This window comes from Rhinatrema bivittatum, unplaced genomic scaffold (assembly GCF_901001135.1).
Source record: "Rhinatrema bivittatum unplaced genomic scaffold, aRhiBiv1.1, whole genome shotgun sequence".
Classification (NCBI taxonomy): Eukaryota; Metazoa; Chordata; class Amphibia; order Gymnophiona; family Rhinatrematidae; genus Rhinatrema; species Rhinatrema bivittatum.
This window is the reverse complement of record NW_021820692.1, coordinates 223,303-244,951: the sequence shown is the minus strand read 5'-3', so window position 1 is coordinate 244,951 and position 21,649 is coordinate 223,303. Positions and strand designations below refer to the sequence as shown.

Sequence of the window (21,649 nt, the reverse complement as noted above, 5' to 3'; positions counted from 1 at the left end):
GGGATTACCATAATAGCGAAGCCAGGCAGGGACGCTACACAGTGTGGCTCCTATCGGCCCATCTCCCTGTTAAATATTGACCTTAAGTTACTGGCTAAAATTTTGGCCAATCGGCTCAACCATTCTATTGCCCATCTGATTCATCCTGACCAAGCGGGATTTATCCCAGGGCGAATGGCTTCTGACAACGTCCGGAAAGTCATGGACTCTCTATGGTGGGCTAAACGAAGCAAGCTTCCATTTTTGCTCATGGCTATGGACGCGGAAAAGGCCTTCGATCTGGTCCACTGGCCGTTTTTATTCCAGACATTAACCGTCATGGGTTTTGGTCCTTTTTTCATTACGTGGTTACAACGGTTGTATGAGGGGCCTAAAGCCTGTATCAAAGTGAATGGCGGGTACTCCACATTTTTTCCAGTGGAGAGGGGTACCAGACAGGGATGTCCGCTCTCCCCATTATTATTTGCCATTTTTATAGAACCCCTTGCCCAGAAAATTAGGGAGACGACGACCGTTACTGGCATTAAAGTGGGGACCTTTTCATCAAAATTGGCAATGTTTGCCGACGATATGATTCTCACCCTCTCTCATCCTATGCACTCTCTACCTGTGGTAGTGGACCTCATTAAATCTTTTAGTAAGGTGTCCGGCTATTCTATAAACTGGGATAAAACTGAGATCCTAAATATCTCCCTAGCGAGTTCTCAGGTGGCAGGGTTACAGGCAGCCTTTTCTTTCCGATGGGCCAAAGACAAACTGAAATATTTGGGGGTTTATATAGGAAACACAGGTGATGCTTTTACTCTTAATTACCCTCCCCTACTAGCCAAAATATATAGGGAAATGGAAGAGTGGAGCAGATACCACATATCGTGGCTGGGGCGTATAGCAGCCTTTAAAATGAATATTTTGCCTAGGTTATGCTACCTGTTTCAGACGCTGCCGGTTAAGGTCCCCGAGGCGCTGTTGGGGAAATGGCAGCGGCGTTTCATGAAGTATATTTGGCAGGGTAAGCATCCCCGAGTGGCACGTAAGGTGCTTTTCCGCCCTAAACTTCATGGGGGGCTTGCGGTTCCCAACCTGGTATGGTATCATGCAGCCGCGCATTTAAGGATAGTGGCAGAGTGGCATCGGTCGGGGAGGGGGAAGCCTTGGATCAATCTAGAGCAGGAGATAGTGGGGATTCGTCCGCTAGCTTCTTTGGTATGGAGACCACGCTCGGCATGGCCGAAATTGTCGGAGCTGTCACCGCCCATGCAGCATACTATCCAGATGTGGTATACTTGGCGGCGGGTTCTCATGGGTAAGCGGATTGGGTCAATCAACTCGTCACCCTTTTATCATGGGGATTTCCTAAATGGTAAAGCTTACCAGGATTTTAAGGGTTGGCTGGACAAGGGTATCACTACCTGTGGTCATTTATGGGACAAAGATGGGTGGTTGCCATTTGAGGATATTCAGCTCAAATATGGCCTGCACCCATGGGATAGATTCCGATATCTTCAATTGCAAAAATATAGCATACACTCTGGCCTGAGGAGAGATCTTCAGGCCCCGGTCTCTTTATTTGAATCGTACTGTCGGGCGGTGGATAAGGTCCCCAGGTTATTATCTAAAATATATAAACTGCTTACTCAGGATTTGCGGTCCCCCCCGGCGTATGTAGCCGCATGGGAGAGAGATTTGGGGGTCACCCTGGATAGCGACGCCTGGGACGATATTTACTCTAAGCTGGGGAAGGGTATTATATCAGCAACTCTAATAGAAAACGAATTTAAATTATTATATAGATGGCACTACACCCCAGAACGACTTCATCGCCTATATCCCCAGGTCTCAGATATATGCTGGAAAGGTTGTGGGACGGTGGGTACCTTTTTCCATCTTTGGTGGAAGTGCCCTATGATCTCTCGGGTCTGGGATGCCGTTTCCGCCTGGCTCGCGGCAATTATGGGGGCGGTGGTATCTCTCACACCGCAGCAGGCTCTTCTTAATGGGGATCTTGCGTCCGGGGATGTGTACCATTCTCGGTTTGTTAAGTTCGTGGTCTTGGCTACCAGGTGTGAAATAGCGCGCCTCTGGAAGGCACCTGAGACACCAACTCTGGCGGCTATTAAAGCGAGAGTGGACAAAGTTTATCATATGTGCAAGATCACTGCTCACAAACGCCAGAGATTGTCTTCTTTCCAGAAGGTATGGCAGCCTTATCAGTTGTGGCGAACGACCCTCATCACAGAATGATTACTGGTTGGCGCTCTTTTTACCCAAGCCTAGGGTATAATAGGCAATTTCATACTTATGATTTGCTGCGTGTGTATCTTTTGCACCTGGAGATTGTGTTAAATGGTTCCTGCAAGATCGGGGGGAGGGGGTGAGGGGAATAACTTAATAACACCATAGAAACTCATTTTTGTTCAATGTTTATTGTACTTCCCATTTGTACTTAACAATGTTACATATTTTTGTTCATGATGTTTCTAATAAAAATTTTCAATTACAAAAAAAAAATCCCGTTGACTAGTGCCCGTGCTATTTCTCGCGCTCACGTGGTCTTTTTTTTGTGCGTGCAGCTTTCTGAAATCTATCTCAAAGGTCTTAGCAAAGAGGAGCCAGGAAGCCAAAGGCCGGCCAGCCTGACCTTGGAGGTGAGGAAATTAATGGCAACTTTGCAGAAGGAAAGGAGAGGGAACTATCTACAGTCCAGCGGGTGGCAGCATGGGTTTTACCACAGAAGGTGCTGTCAAACAAATAAGAACGTAAGAAATTGCCATGCTGGGTCAGACCAAGGGTCCATCAAGCCCAGCATCCTGTTTCCAACAGAGGCCAAACCAGGCCACAAGAACCTGGCAAGTACCCAAACAATCTGGGGTTTTTTTTTCGTAGGGTGATTAGAGCATTAAATCAAGGAAGAGCACTCACTGCGGTTTACTTGGATTTCAGCAAAGGTTTTGATACGGTCCAGCACAGGAGGCTAGTGAATAAAAAGAAAATAAACCGAGGTGATTTGTAACTTGTTTACAAGAATATTGGTATAGAAAAATGCCAAATAAATAAATAAATAAAAGCCGAAGAATAGGTTTCAAAGTGGCAGAAAGCATTACAGTGTAGGTTGACTGAGAGACGACAGCGTGCAATGGTAAATGGCGCCCACCCTGAGGAGAGAACAGTGTCACCTGGAGTGCCTCTGGGATCGGTCCTGGGGTCATCTTCATGAGTGACACTGCGGAAGGGATAGACGGTAACGTTTGCCTATTAGCGGATGACACAGAGTGGTCACGCTGGAAGGAGTAGATACGGAAGGGATAGACGGTAACGTTTGCCTATTAGCGGATGACACAGAGTGGTCACGCCGGAAGGAGTAGATACGGAAGGGATAGACGGTAACGTTTGCCTATTAGCGGATGACACAGAGTGGTCACGCCGGAAGGAGTAGATACAGAAGGGATAGACGGTAACGTTTGCCTATTAGCGGATGATACAGAGTGGACACGCCGGAAGGAGTAGATACGGAAGGGATAGACGGTAACGTTTGCCTATTAGCGGATGACACAGAGTGGTCACGCCGGAAGGAGTAGATACAGAAGGGATAGACGGTAACGTTTGCCTATTAGCGGATGACACAGAGTGGTCACGCCGGAAGGAGTAGATACAGAAGGGATAGGCGGTAACGTTTGCCTATTAGTGGATGACACAGAGTGGTCACGCCGGAAGGAGTAGATACAGAAGGGATAGGCGGTAACGTTTGCCTATTAGCGGATGATACAGAGTGGACACGCCGGAAGCAGCAGAGAGAAAGAGACGTGGTCTAGGGAACCACAAAAGAGCGGCGAAAAATGTAGCAGCTACGATTTAATGTCAGGAAGGGCAGAGTCGCGCACCTGGAGGCTCATAATCCCCCAAGAGCGGTGCGTGAAGGTGGAAGAATGAGGAATGTGCACGGACTGGAAGAGAAACCTTGGCGTGAAGATGTCTGAGGATCCGAAGGGAGCGCAGCACGGTGACGAGGCCGCGGCCAAGGCCGGAAGGATGCAGGATGCACAGAGAGAAGCACGAAGGTGATGACGGTGAGGCCTCACCTGCAGGACGGTGCTCAGTTCTGGAGCCCGCATCCGGAAAAGGACAGAGACAGGGTGGAGGCGGTCCAGGGAAGGGCGACCAAAATCGTGTGGGGTCTGCACCAAAAGACATAGGAGATGAGCCTGAAGGACTTTAAGATATAAACACCCTGGAGGAGAGGAGGGGCAGGGAGATAGGATACAGACTTTTAAATATCCTCAAGGTATAAATTATGCACAAGAATCCAATCTTTTCTGATGGAAAAGGAGGCTGTGGAACTAGGGGGTCAGGATCTGAAACTCCAAGAGGGCAGACTCGGGAACCAACGTCGAGAGCTATTTCTTCACGGAAAGGCGGCTCTCCCGGAAGAGGCGCTCAAGACAAGGACGGAAATAAAAATCAAGGAGATCACGTGATGCGGTGAGCGGGGGGTCGGACGTGTCCGAAAGAGCGCTGAGCGTCGCGGCCTTCCCCACCACCGTTAAAACCGCCTAAACGAAGCTTTTCCTTCTAAAAAAAACTTGGCGGACCTGCCTAGGTCGAACACCACTTTTATGCAAAAGTCCCCAGCGGTGATGCCGGCGAAAATCGCGAAACGAGACAAAGAGAAGGTTTGGGGAGGGGGGATGGAAGGCAAGAAGGCGCCGCAAGGAATCGAGGCCGCAAGCGGTGAGAGCCCTGATAATCCTCCCCTTCTCCATCCGACTACGGCAGAAATAACCGAGGCTGTTACCCATGCCTTGGAAGGTAAACTCACTGGTATATCGGCACAGATCTAGGCGGTCAAATATCCGTTTTTCTGGGTACACCTGAATCAGTGGAGGATAATTCACCGCGACAAGAGCTTTTAAAATGGCTGCCAGTCGCGCTGGGCCTCCCGGAATGAAAAGACTCCTTGGAAATCGAAAAGAGCACACAGGCTGGGAATTCGGGCAGCAGGGCAAACTCGGCCACGTATGGTTATTGTGAAGATTTGTAATTACCATCGCAAGCAAGTAATGATGCAGGCAGCCAGAAAACAACAGCAGAATCTGCAATTCCAGGCTTCCCCTGTCCGTTTGGCGCCAGATCACTCGGCGAAGGCGGCTGCACGGCGAAAAGCGAGGGCCGGTACTGGCGAAGCTCCAGCCGGCCTCCGTCAGTCAGCCAGCTCTGCTTATCGATGGTGGGGACCCGTAGGGCCTCCCCTACGGGTAGCATCAACCCTGCCTCGGCCCAAGGGTCCAGCTCCTGCGCAACAGTGAGCTCATCAAATTTGCAGATGATACAAAATTATTCAGAGTAGTTAAATCACAAGCGGATTGTGTTACATTACAGGAGGACCTTGCAAGACTGGAAGACTGGGCATCCAAATGGCAGATGAAATTTAATGTGGACAAGTGCAAGGTGATGCATATAGGGAAAAATAACCCATGCTATAATTACACAATGTTAGGTTCCATATTAGGTGCTACAACCCAAGAAAGAGATCTAGGCATCATAGTGAATAACACATTGAAATCGTCGGTGCAGTGTGCTGGGGCAGTCAAAAAAGCAAACAGAATGTTGGGAATTATTAGAAAGGGAATGGTGAATAAAACGGAAAATGTCATAATGCCTCTGTATCACTCCATGGTGAGACCGCACCTTGAATACTGTGTACAATTCTGGTCGCCGCATCTCAAAAAAGATATAATTGCGATAGAGAAGGTACAGAGAAGGGCTACCAAAATGATAAGGGGAATGGAACAGCTCCCCTATGAGGAAAGACTAAAGAGATTAGGACTTTTCAGCTTGGAGAAGAGACGACTGAGGGGGGATATGATAGAGGTGTTTAAAATCATGAGAGGTCTAGAACGGGTAGATGTGAATCGGTCATTTACTCTTTCGGATAGTAGAAAGACTAGGGGTCACTCCACGAAGTTAGCATGGGGCACATTTAAAACTAATCTGAGAAAGTTCTTTTTCACTCAACGCACAATTAAGCTCTGGAATTTGTTGCCAGGGGATGTGGTTAGTGCAGTTAGTGTAGCTGGGTTTAAAAAAGGGTTAGGATAGGTCCCTGGAGGAAAAGTCCATAAGCTGCTATTAATCAATAAGGAATAGCCACTGCTTGTTGCTGGCATTAGTAGCATGGGATCTATTTAATATTTGGGTACTTGTAGCCTGGTTTGGCCTCTCTTACAGGATCCTGGGCTTGATGGACCCTTGGTCTGACCCAGTAGGGTCATTTCTTATGTTCCTATGTAAGACACTTCTCCTGCACTTTCAAAAGAGTCCCGGTTCGCAGCACCGCTCAGCGCTGGGGATGGGATGTCTCCGAACCTCAAGAGAAGGAGACCTGGAAGATACACATCACGGCTCTGCGGTTCCTTCAGCCCAGGGAAGGGTTGGAACAGGTCCTGGAGCAGAGGACGCCCTGGAAAAAAACAAATCTGAAATGACCTTTCTTAAATCAGCCCCCCCTAGTCCGCTAAACAGGCAGATAACGCAATCCTTACCCAGGGAGATGAGGGTCTCATAATTCTCCTTCATCACCTCCAGGTAAAGCTCCTTCTGCCCTTCATCTAAATACCCCCACTCCTCCTGGGAGAAAGAGACAGCGATGTCCTCAAACGTCACCCGCACCTGCAAAGCACATCAGACACAGGATGGTCTCACGCGGCGTCTGGAAGAGTAAAAGGGGAATCGGGAAGCTGGGGGTACTGGGAGGCGGTTTTGGAGCGGAGGAGCAGCCCGGGGGCTAAAGCAGCCGCCGCGCTCCCTGCCGACCCCGGGCAAATCACTTTACCCTCCGCCGCCTCCGCTAGAAACTTGGGGGGGACCACGCAACATCGCGGGGGTTTCCCTGCCGTGCGCCCGGCCAACCTCTCCCGGGCGCGATATTTCAAATGAAGCCGGCGCGGCAGAGAGGGCGGCGCTGGTGACGAAGCGCGCGCGCGCTCCCCTAGCGCTCAAAAGCCACGGGCGCCCCGGGAGAGGGGGCTGCGCCCAGACCAGCACCGCCGGCTGCCCGCACCAATCCTCACCCCCTCACCCACCCACCCAAGCTCTGGCCCGATGGGCCGAGCGGGTCCCTGAAACGGCGGGCTCCGAGGGGTCACGCACACATCCCCTTTCAGAAGCGCCTCGGGCAGGACCAGCAGGCGCGCTCACCCCCCCCCCCCCCCCCTCCGTGCTCAGAAGGATTTCGCCGCGGGTGCCCATGCCTTCCCCCTCGGGATTTGGGCGCGGAAACGCACACGAGCCTGCACACTCCAGCCTGAGACCTTAACTGCCGGAGTCCGGAATGTTCCCCCCCCCCCCCCCCCCCCGGGATCTGACCCCGCTCCGAGAAGGATCGGGGGGGGGGGGGGAGAGAGCAGGGCGAACGCAAGGAGATCCCAGGGTGCCCCAGAGCACGAGCAGCCGCTGCAGTGTGAGGGGAGGAGAAGCAAGAGGAAGAACCTGAGGGAGGCTGCAGGGCATGGAGGCAGCGTGTGGGGTGAGGGCACCTGCCCACCTCCTGCCCCCCTCCTCCCTGCTGAGCAGAAAGCCCTGCAGCCATTCTCCTGCTCCTTCTCCAGAGCAGGATTTCCAGCCCTGGCTCCCTCCCTGCACGGTCCCTGGGGTGGGGGATGGGATCAGTCCCAGGCTGCATCCCCTGCCCCCCTCCTACCTGCTGAGCAGAAAGCCCTGCAGCCATTCTCCTGCCCCTTCTCCAGAGCAGGATTTCCAGCCCTGGCTCCCTCCCTGCACGGTCCCTGGGGTGGGGGATGGGAGCAGTCCCAGGCTGCATCCCCTGCCCCCCTCCTACCTGCTGAGCAGAAAGCCCTGCAGCCATTCTCCTGCCCCTTCTCCAGAGCAGGATTTCCAGCCCCGGCTCCCTCCCTGCACGGTCCCTGGGGTGGGGGATGGGATCAGTCCCAGGCTGCATCCCCTGCCCCCCTCCTACCTGCTGAGCAGAAAGCCCTGCAGCCATTCTCCTGCCCCTTCTCCAGAGCAGGATTCCCAGCCCCGGCTCCCTCCCTGCACGGTCCCTGGGGTGGGGGATGGGATCAGTCCCAGGCTGCATCCCCTGCCCCCCTCCTACCTGCTGAGCAGAAAGCCCTGCAGCCATTCTCCTGCCCCTTCTCCAGAGCAGGATTTCCAGCCCCGGCTCCCTCCCTGCACGCTCCCTGGGGTGGGGGATGGGAGCAGCCCTGGGCTGTGCTGGTTGCAGGCGCTCAGTGTTTATGTTCTGCACAGTAAGCCCCGCCCCCTTATAACAGAAGATGATGTCAACAAAGAGGGAGAAGGCACAGGGAAGCTGCAGCTGCGTATTGGACGCTGGGAAATGTAGTTCACTGCCTTTTCTTCAGCTACAGGGAAGGTGGGTTCCTCCCCTTTCCCACTTCTCCTGCTCAAAGCTCATGAGTTCCGGCATCTTGCAGCTAGTCATGATACCACCCGTGACTTTGCTTCAGTCCTCCTTTGCGTACCCTGCGGGATGCAGGGTCGCATCAGTTGATGTTCATTGTTTTGTGGGGGGGGGGGCGGCTAACGCACCTTCCTCCCCGATTCATTTTGTTCTGGGCTGAAATAGGTACAGCGAAGGTGGGAACTGTGAGAAGTGTAGTCCCAGGCAGTGCACTGCCTGCAAGTTTAGATCAGGGAGAGTCTGGGGACTGAGAGCACGAAGGAAAGAGGGATGAGGGAGGGAATCTAGGAGAAAGGGAAGGAGGCTGGGACACAGCAGGGAAAGGAGAAACAGGAGAGAGGGGGAAGGATGTGAGAGAGGAAGGAGTCTGGAGAGAGCTGGGAGAGGGGAAAGAGCTCAGAAGGAAGGCGGTGGGGGACACAGCAGGGAGAGTGGGGTGTAGGTAGGAGGGAATCTGGAAGAGAAGAGAGGGGGGAGGGAGGGATCCTGGGGTTGAGCGGCCTCTGACTGCTGCCCTCTGCCTCCCCCGCCCAGCACTGACAGCAGGAGCTGAGGCTGCACACAAGGCTGCAGGATTCAGGATCAGCTGGGACTGCGCTCTCAGGAATATTGGGACTGGCAGACTGAGAGCTCAGATTCATACATTATCTGATTTATAGAAATAACAGAGAATCATAGAAAGGAGAGGCAGGGAGATTGGGAATGATGAGGGAGAGGGTAAGGAACAGAGAGGATGTGACAGAGAGCTGCCTCTGAAGGCATGGGGGTAACCTGCAGGGAGCGGCAGTTATTACCCTTAACGGAAGGCATGGGGGTAACCTGCAGGGAGCGGCAGTTACTCCCCTTAACAGAAGGCATGGGGGTAACCTGCAGGGAGCGGCAGTTACTCCCCTTAACAGAAGGCATGGGGGTAACCTGCACAAAGCGGCAGTTACTACCCTTAACAGAAGGCATGGGGGTAACCTGCACAGAGCGGCAGTTACTACCCTTAACAGAAGGCATGGGGTAACTTGCACAGAGCGGCAGTTACTACCCTTAACAGAAGGCATGGGGTAACTTGCACAGAGCGGCAGTTACTACCCTTAACAGAAGGCATGGGAGTAACTTGCACAGAGCAGCAGTTACTACCCTTAACAGAAGGCATGGGGGTAACCTGCACAGAGCGGCAGTTACTCCCCTTAACAGAAGGCATGGGGATAACCTGCACGGAGCGGCAGTTACTACCCTTAACAGAAACATGGGGATAACCTGCATGGAGCGGCAGTTACTACCCTTAATAGAAGGCATGGGGATAACCTGCACGGAGCGGCAGTTACTACCCTTAATAGAAGGCATGGGGATAACCTGCACGGAGCGGCAGTTACTGCCCTTAACAGAAGGCATGGGGGTAACCTGCATGGAGCGGCAGTTACTACCCTTAACAGAAGGCATGGGGATAACCTGCACGGAGCGGCAGTTACTGCCCTTAACAGAAGGCATGGGGGTAACTTGCACAGAGCGGCAGTTACTACCCTTAACAGAAGGCATGGGGGTAACCTGCACGGAGTGGCAGTTACTACCCTTAATAGAAGGCATGGGGATAACCTGCACAGAGCGGCAGTTACTACCCTTAACAGAAGGCATGGGGGTAACCTTCACGGAGTGGCAGTTACTACCCTTAACAGAAACATGGGGATAACCTGCATGGAGCGGCAGTTACTACCCTTAATAGAAGGCATGGGGATAACCTGCACGGAGCGGCAGTTACTACCCTTAATAGAAGGCATGGGGATAACCTGCACGGAGCGGCAGTTACTGCCCTTAACAGAAGGCATGGGGGTAACCTGCATGGAGCGGCAGTTACTACCCTTAACAGAAGGCATGGGGATAACCTGCACGGAGCGGCAGTTACTGCCCTTAACAGAAGGCATGGGGGTAACTTGCACAGAGCGGCAGTTACTACCCTTAACAGAAGGCATGGGGGTAACCTGCACGGAGTGGCAGTTACTACCCTTAATAGAAGGCATGGGGATAACCTGCACAGAGCGGCAGTTACTACCCTTAACAGAAGGCATGGGGGTAACCTTCACGGAGTGGCAGTTACTACCCTTAATAGAAGGCATGGGGGTAACCTGCATGGAGTGGCAGTTACTACCCTTAACAGAAGGCATGGGGGTAACCTGCATGGAGCAGCAGGTACTGCCATGGGCAAATTGTGGGTCAGACTGGATGGACCATTTGGTCTTTGTCTGCCGTCCTTACTGTGCTACTGTTTTGCCTTTCTCCGTAAGTGAGCTTTTCCATCTCATTTATCATTTTTGTCTCCCTTCTCTGTACCTTTTCTATGTTTTCTTTGTCTTTTTTTCAGACACAATACTCAAGCTGTGGTCGCACCATGGATCTACACAAAGACATTACGACATTCTCCGTTTTGTTCTCTATTTTTTCCAAATATTTCATTCTATTTGCCTTTTTGACTTTCATTACAAACTGAGCCTAAGATTTCAAGGCATTGTCCACAAGGATGTAAGATCCTTTTCCTAGGTGGTGACTTCTAACATGGGACTCAGCACTGTGCGCTTACGGTTGGGATTCATTTTCCCTGTGTACATGTCTTTGCATTTGTTCGCATTAAATTGCATCTGCCGTTCAGGAGCCCAGTCTCCTAGTCTCGCAAGGCCCTTCTGGAGCTCTTCACAATCTGCTGCTGCTGTTTTAATGACTTGAAACAATTTTGTGTCATCTGCAAATTTTGTCACTTCACATGTCCTTCCTTTCTTTAAATCATTTATGACTATGCTAAATAGCATAGGTCCCTATACAGACCCCTGCGCACTCCACTAATGACCTTTCTTCTGTTTCCTATCTTTTATCCAGTTACCAATGCACCATAGGACACTGACTCTGATCCCGTAACCACCACCACCCCACCACACACGTACACACACACAATTTTCTGAGGAGTCTCTCGTGAGGGACTTTCTCAAACGCCTTCTGAAAATCCCAATACACTACATCAACCGGCTCACCTTTAGCCACATGTTTGTTTATAACCTAAAAATAACTAGTAAATTGGTAAAGCAAGACTTCCCTTTGCAAAACCCTGTTGACTCTCCCCCATTAAACCATGTCTAGTTATACGGGCAGTAATTTTGTTTTTAAGAATAGTTTTGAACATTTCTCCCAGTACTGGCATCAGGCTCACTTGTCTTTAGTTTCCTGGATCCCACCCAGAAACCCACCTTCCAGTCTTATGAAGCCATGGCTGTTTTAAATGATAATTTGCAAATCACCAGAAAGAGATCTAGAATTTCATGTTTGAGTTCCTTCAGAACTTCGGACTGAACACCATCCGGTCTAGGTGATTTGTTACTCTTTAGTCGGTCAGTCTGAATTATTACGTCCTCCAGCTTCACAGTCGCTCAGAATCATCACCAAAAAAGAAAAAAACCTTTCTGGAGTGTGTATGACCCCCAAATCTGCCTCAGTAAATCAGAAGCAAAGAATTAATTTAGGTTTTCCACTTATATCCTTGTCATCCGTTACCATACATTTTACCCCTCGGTCATCTAGCGACCTAGCTGACTTCCTCACAGATGTTTTTGCTTTGAATGTTTGAATGGGCTTGAAAATGATTTTATCGCTTCTTTGCCAGTTGTCTTTTAGCCTGCTTAAGTGCATCTAACTTGCCAGTGCTTATGCTGAGCCCTATTTTCCCTCATTTGTGTGTGTTTTTTCCATTTTTTTAATGATACCCTTTTGGCTTTAATTGCCTCTTCCACCTCACTATTAAACCTCCCCAGCAGTGCTTTGGTTTTCTTGCAGTCTCTTTTATTTTTTTATCATGTGGAATACATTTTGTCTGGGCCTCTTGGATGATCATTTTTAAGTGTCCACTCCACATGCAACGTTCTTAAGCTTATGAATTGCTCCTAATAGTTATTTTCAGCACATTTCCTCATAATTTCCCTTTCAGTAGTTAAAGGCTGCTGCAGTCGTTTTCCTTAGTAGTCACCCTCCTGTGATTATTTCAAATTTTATGACATTATGATCACTGATACCAAGCAGATCCACCACCTTTATCCTCCTGCACCAGGTCCTGCATTCCACTGAGAACAGAACCTAATATAATTCCGCCCTGTCGACAGATCCATGACCATCTGCTGCACGAAGGATTCATGGGTGGCATCTAGCAGCTTTATCTTCCTTGCTTGTCCTGTTGTGACATTTACCCAATCAATACTTGGGTAACTGAAGACTCCAATTTTTAAAAAGGGATCAAGGGGTGATCCAGGAAACTGCAGACCAGTGAGTCCGATGTCTGTGCCAGGCAAAATGGTAGAAACTGTCATAAAGCTACATTTTTTTTGAGGGCGTAAATAATCATGTGGATAAAGGTGAGCCAGCTGATGTAGCGTATCTGGATTTCCAGAAAGCATTTGACAAAGTCCCTCATAAGAGACTTTTCAGGAAATTAAAAAGTCCTGGGATAGGGAGGCAGCGTCCTATTGTGAATTGCCAACTGGTTAAAAGATAGAAAACAGAGAGGAGGGCTTTCACGGTACATTTCCCAGTGGAGAAAGGTGTATACTGGAGTGCCCCAGGGATCTGTTCTGAGACCTCTGATTTTTAATAAATGTATAAATGACCTGGAAATGGGAACAACAGGTGAGGTGATCAAATTTACCAATGACACAGAATTATTCAAAGTTGTTAAATCACAAGAGGATTGTGAGAAATTGCAAGAGGACCTTGCAAAACTTGGAGTCTGGGCATGCAAATGGCAAATAAAATTTAATGAGGAGAAGTGCAAAGTTATGCACTTAGGGAAGAGAAACCCAAATTATAGCTGCTCAATGCAAGGTTCCACATTAGGAGTCATCATTTGGGAAAAGGATCTAGGTGTCATTGTTGAAAATATGCTGAAATCTGCTCAGTGTGCAGCAGCAGCCAAGAAAGCAAATAGAAAGCTAGGGATTATTAGGAAAGGAATGGAGAATAAGACAGAGAATATCATAATGCCTCTGTATCACTCCATAGAGAAACCATACAATGAGCATTGTGTGCAGCAGCAGCCAAGAAAGCAAACAGAATGCTGGGGATTATTAGGAAAGGAACAGAGAATAAGACATAGAATATCACAATGTTCCTGTATCGATCCATAGAGAAACCATACAATGAGCATTGTGTGCAGCAGCAGCCAAGAAAGCAAACATAATGCTGGGGATTATTAGGGAAGGAACAGAGAATAAAACTGATAATATCACAATGTTCCTGTATCGATCCATAGAGAAACCATACAATGAGCACTGTGTGCAGCAGCAGCCAAGAAAGCAAACAGAATGCTGGGGATTATTAGGAAAGGAACAGAGAATAAGACAGAGAATATCACAATGTTCCTGTATCGATCCATAGAGAAACCATACAATGAGCATTGTGTGCAGCAGCAGCCAAGAAAGCAAACAGAATGCTGGGGATTATTAGGAAAGGAACAGGGAATAAGACAGAGAATATCACAATGTTTCCTGTATCGATCCATAGAGAAACCATACAATGAGCATTGTGTGCAGCAGCAGCCAAGAAAGCAAACAGAATGCTGGGGATTATTAGGAAAGGAACAGGGAATAAGACAGAGAATATCACAATGTTCCTGTATCGATCCATAGAGAAACCATACAATGAGCATTGTGTGCAGCAGCAGCCAAGAAAGCAAACAGAATGCTGGGGATTATTAGGAAAGGAACAGGGAATAAGACAGAGAATATCACAATGTTCCTGTATCGATCCATAGAGAAACCATACAATGAGCATTGTGTGCAGCAGCAGCCAAGAAAGCAAACAGAATGCTGGGGATTATTAGGAAAGGAACAGGGAATAAGACAGAGAATATCACAATGTTCCTGTATCGATCCATAGAGAAACCATACAATGAGCATTGTGTGCAGCAGCAGCCAAGAAAGCAAACAGAATGCTGGGGATTATTAGGGAAGGAACAGAGAATAAAACTGATAATATCACAATGTTCCTGTATCGATCCATAGAGAAACCATACAATGAGCACTGTGTGCAGCAGCAGCCAAGAAAGCAAACAGAATGCTGGGGATTATTAGGAAAGGAATATTTATTTTATTTATTTATTTAAATGCTTTTAAAATATACCGACATTCATAGGACATATCATGCCGGTTCACAATCAACATTGTAAAGGAGGAAGAGGAAATTACAAATAACAGGGAGGGGGGAGGTGGAGCAGTGAAGGAAAAAGGAGAGGATGGGGGTCAGGTGACAGTAAGCGCAGAAGTTGCGGGAAGGAGAAAGGTAGTGAAGTGCTAGGGGAGAGAGAAATTGATAGGAACTGTGTTAAAAAAAAAACTGAGAATAAAAAATTAACAAATTAACATTTACTCGTTCCATTCCACTCATATATTTTATAGAGAATAGAGAATAAGACAGAGAATATCACAATGTTCCTGTATCGATCCATAGAGAAACCATACAATGAGCATTGTGTGCAGCAGCAGCCAAGAAAGCAAACAGAATGCTGGGGATTATTAGGAAAGGAACAGAGAATAAGACAGAGAATATCACAATGTTCCTGTATCGATCCATAGAGAAACCATACAATGAGCATTGTGTGCAGCAGCAGCCAAGAAAGCAAACAGAATGCTGGGGATTATTAGGGAAGGAACAGAGAATAAAACTGATAATATCACAATGTTCCTGTATCGATCCATAGAGAAACCATACAATGAGCACTGTGTGCAGCAGCAGCCAAGAAAGCAAACAGAATGCTGGGGATTATTAGGAAAGGAACAGAGAATAAGACAGAAAATATCACAATGTTCCTGTATCGATCCATAGAGAAACCATACAATGAGCATTGTGTGCAGCAGCAGCCAAGAAAGCAAACAGAATGCTGGGGATTATTAGGAAAGGAATGGAGAACAAAACAGAGAATATCATAATGCCTCTGTATCGCTCCATGCTGCAACCTCATCCTGAGTATTGTCTGCGGTTCTGGTCACCACATCTCAAGAAAGATTTAGCAGAATTAGAAGAGGTACAGAGAAAGGCGACCAAGATGATAAAGGTGATGTTATGATTCCCCTATGAGAAATGGCTGAAGAGGTTAGGACTGTTCAGCTTGGAGAAGGGACGGCTGAGGGGAAATATGATAGAGGTCTATAAAATAATGAGTGGAATGGAACGAGTAAATGTTAATCAATTGTTTATTCTTTCAAAAAGTACAAAGTCCAGAGGACACACAATGAATTTACTAGGTAATATATTTAAAACTAATAAGAGAAAGTATTTTTATTACTCAATGCATAACTAAGCTCTGGAATTCATTACCAGAGGATGTGGTGAAAGCGATTAGTGTAGCTTTGTTTGAAAAAGGTTTGGACAAGTTCCTGGAGGGAAAGTCCATTAACCATTATTAAGGGGGAGTTGCATAAATCCACTGCTTATTCTTGAGATAAGCAGCTTGAAATCTATATACCCCTTGGGATCCTGCCAGCTACTTGTGACCTGGCTTGGCCACTCTTGGAAGCAGAATTCTGGGCTTGATTGATCTTTGGTCTGACTCAATATGGAAAGTCTTATGTTATGTTCTTATTGGGTTATCCATTTTGCTAGCCAGTCTAATCTGTTAGCATTTTGCAGCATTTCTTCGTCCTGGCCAGGTAGGTGGTATTGTAGCCCACTACTATACTTTTCCCTTTTACCCTTGGAATTTCTATCCCTAAGGATTCCAAACTGCAGTTTGTCTCCTGCAAACCTTTCATCCTGCTTGACTCTATGCCATCCTTAATATATAGTGCCACCCCTCTACCAGTTTTATCAACTCTGTCATGTTGATATAATTGAACCCTGCTATCACACTGTCTCATTGGATAACTTCTTTCCAGCAGGTTTCTGAGATTCCTCTTATGACTATATCTTCTTTAGCATCACGCATTCTAATTCAGTCTTATTTTTCAGACTTCTGCTACTTTAAAGTAGTTTTATTTGTATTTCTATTTTTATATATACCCGCAACCTTCTCCTTATCAGATGATGCAGGCAGTTTGGAGTCATTTTTTTAATGTATATTTTATGTGCATTTAAAGTCATTACACGTGAAATAAAGCGAGGAAAATACATTATAATAAACTTTCAGGGAAAATAATCAGAAGGAAGAAACAAAATTATAATGGGAAAAAATAAAGAAAAAGCAAATCTAGATGATAAGACATCACCCAACCAATTAAGTAAAAAAAAAAGCCCCCATAAGGCATTAGGCAGAAAAATAATTAAAGCATTTAGGTTGCTGGTGATTTTTCCAAAAGAAATGAGTCCAAGATGAGCAGGGCCAGTAAAAACAAAGTTAGGGTCTGATTCATCAAGGTACATTCCCATAGACTCAGAATAGGAGAAAAGCCATAGTGAATCAGGCAGTTAAATCCCCTGAAAGGCAACAATACATTTACAAGGGAACTTCAGAAAGAAGGAAGCACCCCAAGGAAGCTCACGTTTAAGCTGCAAGAACAATTTCCTTCTTATTTGGGTCTCTCTAGCCACAGGGGGGGGAAATCTGAATCTTCTGCCCACAAATTTGCTCTTTATAATTTGAAATATTGCTTTAGAGCCAAGCCCTTATCGGAATCTAGAACAAAAGTGGGGCTTTAGCTGTAATATTGTCCAACCTCGTTTCGAATTCATTCAAGTAATTGCCCTCCAAACTTTATTTTGTACATGTTGTAAATTCATCATATATCATCATATATCGTTAAACAATTGTTAACACTCTTTGCTGTAACCATACCTCTCTGGTGCCCCGACTCTGCTACTCTCGCCCTTTCTCCCCTTACGTTATATGTAATTTCTATTTTCCAAAATTAATGGTTACCCCTGTTTAATGTAAACCGATGTGATAGTCCCATGAATGTCTGTATAGAAAAGTTTTAAATAAATATTAACGTAAGAAGTTTGTAAGGAACCTGACAAATCAGAACTACCAAAAGGGCGCTAACACATCCAGAGCACCTTCTACTTCACCAATGACCTCCTTCATAGCTGGTGTACAACAGTGATGGCGAACTCCAAGTCCTCGAGCGCCCCACACACACAGGCCAGGTTTTCAGGACATCCACAATGAATATGCAGGAGATAGTTTGCATGCAATGGAGACAGGGCATGCAAAACTTCCTCATGCATATTCACTGCGGATATCCTGAAAACCTGGCCTGTTTGTGGCGATGGAGGACTGGAGTTCGCCATCACTGGTATATAACAATTAGACAAGTTAAAAATCCTCATCTTGAGAAAATAGAATATACTTCTACCGACTCAAAAGATGAAAGCAGTCTAATCCTAGGAAAATGTAGCTGTAAATTCCTAAATCTTATTTTCCAACAATTCAAGCTTCATATCTAAAATTAAAATTGTCTTTAATATTAGAGACAGCTGTCCCTTACAATGTGGGCATAGGGAAAATACCTACAGTACCTCAATGCAATCTACTCTGAAGTGCCAAAAAGCAGAATATAAAAATCTAAATAAATATGGATGTCATCTGGGTTTCGACAGTTCCCAATTTGTGCTCCAAATCAGACAATTTTGATGAGATACTAGATGAAATTTAATGTGGACAAGTGCAAGGTGATGCATATGGGGGGAAATAACCCATGCTATAGTTACACAATGTTGGGTTCCATATTAGGAGTTACCACCCAGGAAAGAGATCTAGGCGTCATAGTGGATAATACATTGAAATCGTCAGCTCACTGTGGCTGCGGCGATCGAAAAAGCAAACAGAATGTTAGGAATTATTAGGAAGTGAATGGCAAATAAAACGGAGAATATCTTAGTGCCTCTGTATCGTTCCACGGTGAGACTGTACCTTGAATACTGTGTGCAATTCTGGTCACTGTAACTCCAAAAAGATATAGTTGCACTGGAGAAGGAACAGAGAAGGGCAACCAAAATAATAAAGGAGATGGAATGGCTCCCGTATGAGCAAAGGCTGAAGAGGTTAGGGCTGTTCAGCTTGGAGAAAAGATGGCTGAGGGGGGATATGATAGAGGTCTTTAAGATCATGAGACGTCTAGAAGGGGAAAACATGAATCTCCAATTTACTCTTTTGGATAATAGAAGGACTAGGGGGCACTCCATGAAGTTAGCAAGTAGCATATTTAAAACAAAATTATTTTTCACTCAATGAAAAGGTTTGGAGAAGTTCTTGGAGAAGTCCATTAACTACTATTAATCAAGTTGATTTAGGGGAGTAGCCACTGCTATTGCTGGCAACAGTAGCATGGGATCTCCTTGGGGCAGATTTTCAAAGGGGTACTCGCGTACCCCCCCCCAAAAAAAACCTGCCCCAATCTCCCCCTGTGCGTGCCGAGCCTATGTTGAACAGGCTCGGTGCGCGCAAGACCCGGGACACGTGTAAGTCCCGGGGGTTTGCTAGGGGGGCGTGTCGTGGCAGCGCGTCATTCGGGGGCAGGGCCGCGGGCATGGCTCCGGCCCAAGGGCATTTCAGGGGCGTGGCCGGGGAATCGCGCGCTGGCCGGCGCGTGCGAGTTACGCCTGCCTCAAGCAGGCGTAACTTTTCTAACAAAGGTAGGGGGGTTTAGATAGGGCTGGGGGTGGGTTAGGTAGGGGAAGGGAGGGGAAGGTGCGGGGGGGGGGGGGGGGGGAATGGAGGCAGGCTGCTGATTTTGGGCAGCCTTGTGTGCGCCGACCCCGGATTTTAAAGGATACGTGCGGCTACGCGCGTATCTATTAAAATCCGGCGTACTTTTGTTTGCGCCTGGTGCGCGAACAAAAGTACGTGCGGGCGTACTTTTATAAAATCTACTCCTTAGTGTTTGGGTACTTGCCAGGTGCTTGTAACCTGGATTGGCCACTGTTGGAAACAGGATGCTGGGCTTGATGGACCCTCAGTCTGACCTAGTATGGAAACTGCTTATGTTCTTATGAAAAAATGCACAGCTGCAAAATAGTTTGTACTAGTGAGGTTTCTGTTCGGGTCACTGCTCTCCAAATATCCCGGAGATTAATGTTGGCTGGCTCAGAGATAGTCTCTCTCCTGCCTCCAAACTTCCTATTGCCGACACTATCAGGATCACTTCCACTAGCAGCAGATGTAAAATGAACAAAGCCATGATCCCCTGTCAAATGATTCGGAGTAGAAGCAACAAACTGTTGAGACTGTGTTAAAGAGCCATCCTATGTTAAGCCTCTCTGGGCCACCCTACCCTTCCCTAGAGCAGCACCACTCCCTGGTTCTTTTAGTTGAGAAACTAATATATGTACAGATGTAGCTTCGTCAGAGGGATCCCCAAGATGACAAAATATGGAATTCCCTGCCAAGAGAAACATCCACTGCTTCTGCACGAAGGTCACCCAATGCTGTAAATGAAGATCCGTAGGACATCGTACTGGTGTAGAAGTGCCAGGCGTACAAATAGCCCTCCTCTTTCCCTTCACATCGAGCCAGATTCTTATCCAGGGGCATGCTCCTCGGGCATGTAGCTTCGGCAGCCGGGCACCACAGTGAGCTTGGCACCTCTTCGTCACCTAGTGGAGCTACCTTCCTAGTCTGGAGTCATTTTTATCTGCATGCTTTGTATTTAAACACCTCTGGGTTTTCATTTTAACTTACTTGATTTGCCAGCATCCTTTGAAGATGCCGCCATCCAAACCATGCTCTGCTGAGCGACTGTCGGCTTTCCCCCATGCTCTCATTTAAAAGCTGCTCTACCTCCTTTTAGGAAAGTTAGCGCCAGCAGCCTGGTTCCACTTTGGTTAAGGTGGAGCCCGTCCCCTCAGAACAGGCTTCCCCTTCTACAAATTGTTCCCCCGTTTCTAAAAAAACCCTAAAACCTCTTTCCTGCGCCATCTTCTCCTGCACGCCTTGAGACTCTGGCGCTCGGTCTGTCTCCGGGTTCTTGCCCAAGGAATAGGAAGCTCGTCCTTAGAATGCAACCCTGGAGGTTCTCAATTCCAGTTTTCTAACTAAAAGCCTATATAACTAACCTGAAAGTCAGATATTTCATATTCTTACTTACCTGCACCATGTTCTTATGCTCTTCTTATGTTTATATCATACTGACAATCCCGCTGTTATGCGACTACCCCCATCCATTATTCAATTTCTGTTTATTGACTTTAAAGGGACATTGGATTTTGCTTTTGACAATTAATTACTCCTGCGTAATTTATTGAAAATTAATATATTTTGGTTATCATAGTTAATGAAGTTAGAAACCCGTTATTTTTGGAAACCCTGTAGCTGTTAAATGTTCTTCTTTTTAACCTGTTACATGTAAAGCCTGTTGCTAAGTTATTGTTTCACTGTAAACCGAGGTGATGTATAACTATATGTACCGCGGTATATAAGAATCTACAAATAAATAAAATAAATAAATATATTTAGCCCGCAGAACCTTCCTATGTTCTTGGAACCGGTATGTACCACGACAGCTGGCAAATTCTTACTCATTTCCTTCCACTTGCCAAAGTTATCATCCGAGCTTAAGAATGGAGACCGATTGGGGTGGATTTTAAAAGCGTTACGCACATAAGTTTTGTTCGTAACCCTTAAAAAAAAAAACCCTGCGCGCGCCGAGCCTATTTTGCATAGGCTCGGCGGCGCACGCAAGCTCCGGGACGCACGCAAGTCCTGGGGCTTTGCTAGGGGGCGTGGCCCAGGCCTCCGGACCACGCCCCCTAGCATAACTTTATCGCAAAGTTATGCCTGCCCCCGGGTCGGGTGATGGCGCACCAGCGGGCCACCGGCGCGCGAGTTACGCCTGCTTCGGGCAGGCATAACTTTTGCGATAAAGGTAGGGTGGGGGTTTAGATAGGGCCGGGGGGGTTAGGGAGGGGAAGGCGGAAGGGGAGGTGGAAGGAAAGTTCCCTCCGAGGCTGCTCCGATTTCAGAGCGGCCTTGGAGGGAACAGGCAGCACGCGCAGGGCTCGGCCCACGCAAGTTGCACAAATGTGCACCCCCTTGCGCGTGCCGACCCCGGATTTTAAAAGATACGCGCAGCTACGCACGTATCTATTGAAATCCGGTGTACTGTTGTTTGCGCCTGGTGTGCGAACAAAAGTACGCGCTCGCGCCTTTTTTTAAAATGTACCCCCGATTGTGGCGGTTTGCTTCAGCAGTTTTTGAGTATCTGGATCTGTTCATGCCGTTGGGTATGCTTGTAGATCTATAAGAGTTTCATATGAATAATCTATTTC

General features: G+C 47.4%; 1 protein-coding gene across 1 annotated transcript in view; it reads right to left on the bottom strand.

Annotated features, from left to right (window-relative positions):
• LOC115081952 (zinc finger protein 721-like) overlaps positions 1-21,649 on the bottom strand; it is a 76,276-nt gene that overhangs the window by 28,365 nt on the left and 26,262 nt on the right. Inside the window, 1 exon segment of the mRNA XM_029586194.1 lies at positions 6,537-6,591. Coding sequence (XP_029442054.1) covers positions 6,537-6,591 — 55 coding nt within the window.